Raw genomic sequence first — 3,857 nt, 5'->3', positions numbered from 1 at the left:
AAATGTGTTCCAGATGAGCAGGAAGAAAAGGTAATTTTAAAGCCCCTGCAGTCAGACCAGCAACATATATAATGTCTCCCCTTTGTATACTGCAATTCTACCCTCAATGATCAGTTCAATGAAGGTGATTCTTTTCTGTTATTGGGAAGATATTTGGAAGCCAGAGGAGGTCAAGTTATATTTTCATTTCCAAGAAAAAAGCAATTACTAGATAAAAGTCTGAAAACCTGTTTTCCTATCCTTAATCCTCTTGTGTACTGCTGCAAAAAACTATCAATCTATTGAGCATATTTTCCATGAAATTGTTAGAAAATAGTACACAATTTCCCAGATCCCAAGGCGATGTCTCTAAATTGCTGTTTTTGTTTGACCAAGACTCCAAAATCAAAAGATATTTAAATGTATTCAAAGAACCTGTTGACTTGTTCCTGCTTTATGTTGCCCTGTTGTTCAACAATAAATCTTCTCATGTATGGATATAATGTGTCAAGGACATATTGTGGAGGGAGCATGTGAATTAGCTGCAGAAGTAGAGATTTCAGAGAAGTCCTCATGTCCAATGATTGAAAACTGGAAGGATGGGCTGTATTTCGCTGTCAGGACTCAGATTGGAGGAGAAACAGTGATCTTGTTTTCCTGACCCAAAACAAAAGCTTTTTCCTATTTCCACTTTATTACAACCACTAAGTTCAATACATGAAGTACTGTTTTTCTGGTAAAATTACCCCCTTTAACCACAATGAGCATCCTGTGATGTGAACAGTGATTTATGTCCCAGTTGTGATGCTTCTTAGCAGCCCACTGCTCCTCCGGGATGGGTTAAATGCAGAGAACTGTAATTTCCCCATTGTGGGACTAATAAAGGATTGATTATTATTATTATGCAGGAGGTAACCGCTGTATATTCCAAAGAAAGCTATGAATAACATGGCTGTGAAGGTTGGAGACACAGGGAACCAAAGCTTCTGACTAGATTTTGCTCCACATACACGTTGTGTCGGCGTTGTTATCTGGTTTCCTGAGTCATTGGTGTCACTGCCCCACCCCTGTTGTGTCTTCAGTGCGTCGTGACTTGTATCAGACTCTGAGGGGATTTTCCTTCAGTTTAAGGTGGTGTGTACTACAAAGCTGAATTAAATCCTTTTCCAGGAAAACTACAATAAGCATTAATTGTTTTGCACATTTGGCAATGTGGTGATATTTATGGTATGTAATGTTTCCAGACATGCTGAAGGCTCATTAGAGCAATGATGCAGCATAACTCACTACAGAGAGTTAGAGATACTTCAGTACGTACATAAGTGCGCTAACACAGTTAAATGCCTTCACTCCTAACACTGTGTTTTGGCTCTGGGATTGGTGTGCTAAGCCATGAAAACATTTAGGTTTAGACCCTTACAGGTGGATATATCACTCAGTATAATAGGATCAAGTGTGATTATCCTCATTTAATTGTGAGAGGTCAAAGGCTTAGGCAGTGGCTGTGGAGAACAAAGCACGGCGTTTTCATACAGTATTAACCAAAGATCTACAAATCACCATACGATTTAAGAGGTTCCTGACTGAGGAATAGACATATATTATCTCATCCTAAAAACAGAGACCAAGCATGTTTACAGGACATGGTTAATTAAAAAAAAAAAAAAGAAAGTTAAGAAAAAAATATATAAAATTGTGTCAAATCAGACTATGCTTTTGAAAAGAGAATAAATTGGTTTTAATTGTGAGAATATGAATTAAAATAAAGAAATCAATCTGTTTTTAATTACATTTTATGTTTTTTTTAGAAGATCATTATTCTTTTGGAGTGATTTGCTTCTCTACACCTATTTAAGAGTCTGTACTTCAGAAAGGAGATTTCTTTGTGCTTTATGCAGGAAATTGAACATTCATCCTTTTGTCTTCTTACCATAAAAGACCAAATCACTGTAAAAACCTATGCACAGCATGATGTTATCACAGAAAGTGAATAAAAAAGAAACACACAATCTCCCCCACCTTGCATGCAACCACAATGATCCAACTTCCATATAAAGTATTTAGTTTGAAATAAAACAGTCCAGCAATAAAGAAGTAGATCAAAGTATTTTAATGTATGAAAAATATATCCATCAAACAGAACAATATTTACAAAAACAGGGCAGAGAGCAGCACCTTCACATGACCTCCAGTATGAAAAACATCAGTATCGGTTCTCTGGATTCAGCCCGTTTAAAAACCGAACTTCACGACATACTGAGGAGCAGAGTGATGCTTCTCTGCGTCCTGCTGGTTCATTACATGAGGAGAAGGAATACAAAAAAAAAAAAAAAACTTTTCACACACAAAATCATTTTCTTTCACAAACAATCAAGGTGCAAACAAACCTTTTTTTGTAGCAGGACGTCTGGATTTTCCAATATGACATAAAAGGAGCCTCCTAGTCTAGTGCATCCTATTGAACTGATTAAAAATAAATACTTAAACCATTATTGACGCAGATCTAATTGGAGTTATAATACTGAAAAACGCAGCATTTTCATCATAGCATAGGAATATGCATTTCAAATGAATAGGCTTTATTACACTGATGCATATGGATCATGTAAAGTTTATTATAGGTTTATGTTCAAAATATTTAAAAAATCAAATGGAACTTTGTTATTAATTAAATTACATAAATCTTAAAAGTTAGGGTTAAATATTTCCTGTGAGTGCAGCTATACAAATATAAGAATCTACACATTAATAACTGGATTGCTGGGTTTCTGCAGCGTTGCTCTGTATTGATCGAGCCAGTCTCTGAGCTCTGTGATCCGATACCCCTCAGGTCCTCTGCCTCCCTGGTACACCACATTCCCCTCCTGCAGGATGTAAAGTCTGTCGAAATAGGCTCCGTATGCAGCATTGGAGGAGTTCTCCATAGTGTCCACCACGACAGGACAACCGGGCATCTCCAGGTGCATCAGCTGTGCAGCCTCCAGCCTGTCCTGCAGACACCGGTGTCTGGGGATCTGATAGGGAGCATCAGTGCTCATCCAGCCGTCGGAAGGGTGTGCTTCCTCGATGTACACCACCACAGAGTCTGCTATGTCTCCGTTCTGCTGCACGACTCCCTGGAAAGCCTTCAGACGAGCCATGAACGGTGGTCAGGTGCAGCTCCCAAAGTTGAGGATGAGAGGTCTTTTGTCTTTTGCGTAATCGAGGATGTGGCTGCTGCGATGCTGCTGATCCTCCAGCTGGACAACTTCAGTGTTGGGAGCTCCGTGACCGAGATGAGCTGCCTTCAGAAAGTCCAGCTTATGGCCGTGCCACACAGCCTTGAGGGACTCCAGGCTGAAGAGACGATTGGAGTCGGATATGCAGAGAGGAGGGTCGATGGCATCTCCCTCCTGCTCCTTCATCCTGAAGAAAACCCTTCTCCTTATGCATAGAAAGTCAAGCAGCCAGAACATGACTGCTGCCATTAGAAAACGAGGCAGCAGGACTAGACAGACTATTGCATTTTTAATAGCTTTATTCATTATCACCTTGAATAACTACCCTGGTCTTATGCTGTGCCACGATCTTGTGGGTTGAAGTTGGGTTACTTGCAACTTCCCCTCTTTTTATAGCACCGGCAGATTTGAATGAATCACACCCCGCCTCCAAACTGGGGTTGAGGCCTCACATGGTGGGGATTACCTTCTGTCAACTCCACAGCTTTGAGTCACAGCCAAAAGCAAAGGGTGCAGCAGTGCGTTGTTTAGAGATACTTTACATATCAACATTATCATCAAATAATGTTTGAGCAGTGAAATAGTCTCAATGTACTGGCATATCATGTGTGATAAGAGCCTGAAGTTGGCGCTGCTTCAGACTTTTCTACTGCAATGACT

General features: G+C 39.9%; 1 protein-coding gene across 1 annotated transcript; it reads right to left on the bottom strand.

The window, feature by feature from the left end:
- Positions 1 to 2,316: 2,316 nt before the first annotated feature.
- Positions 2,317 to 3,615, bottom strand: dio3a (iodothyronine deiodinase 3a). Its single transcript, XM_054614340.1, has one exon. It carries the CDS (start codon positions 3,501 to 3,503, stop codon positions 2,718 to 2,720), a length of 786 nt encoding a protein of 261 aa, XP_054470315.1. The 5' UTR covers positions 3,504 to 3,615; the 3' UTR covers positions 2,317 to 2,717.
- Positions 3,616 to 3,857: the final 242 nt, after the last annotated feature.

Source organism: Anoplopoma fimbria, chromosome 15 (genome assembly GCF_027596085.1).
Source record: "Anoplopoma fimbria isolate UVic2021 breed Golden Eagle Sablefish chromosome 15, Afim_UVic_2022, whole genome shotgun sequence".
Taxonomy (NCBI): domain Eukaryota; kingdom Metazoa; phylum Chordata; class Actinopteri; order Perciformes; family Anoplopomatidae; genus Anoplopoma; species Anoplopoma fimbria.
This window is presented reverse-complemented; position numbering and strand designations above follow the sequence as displayed.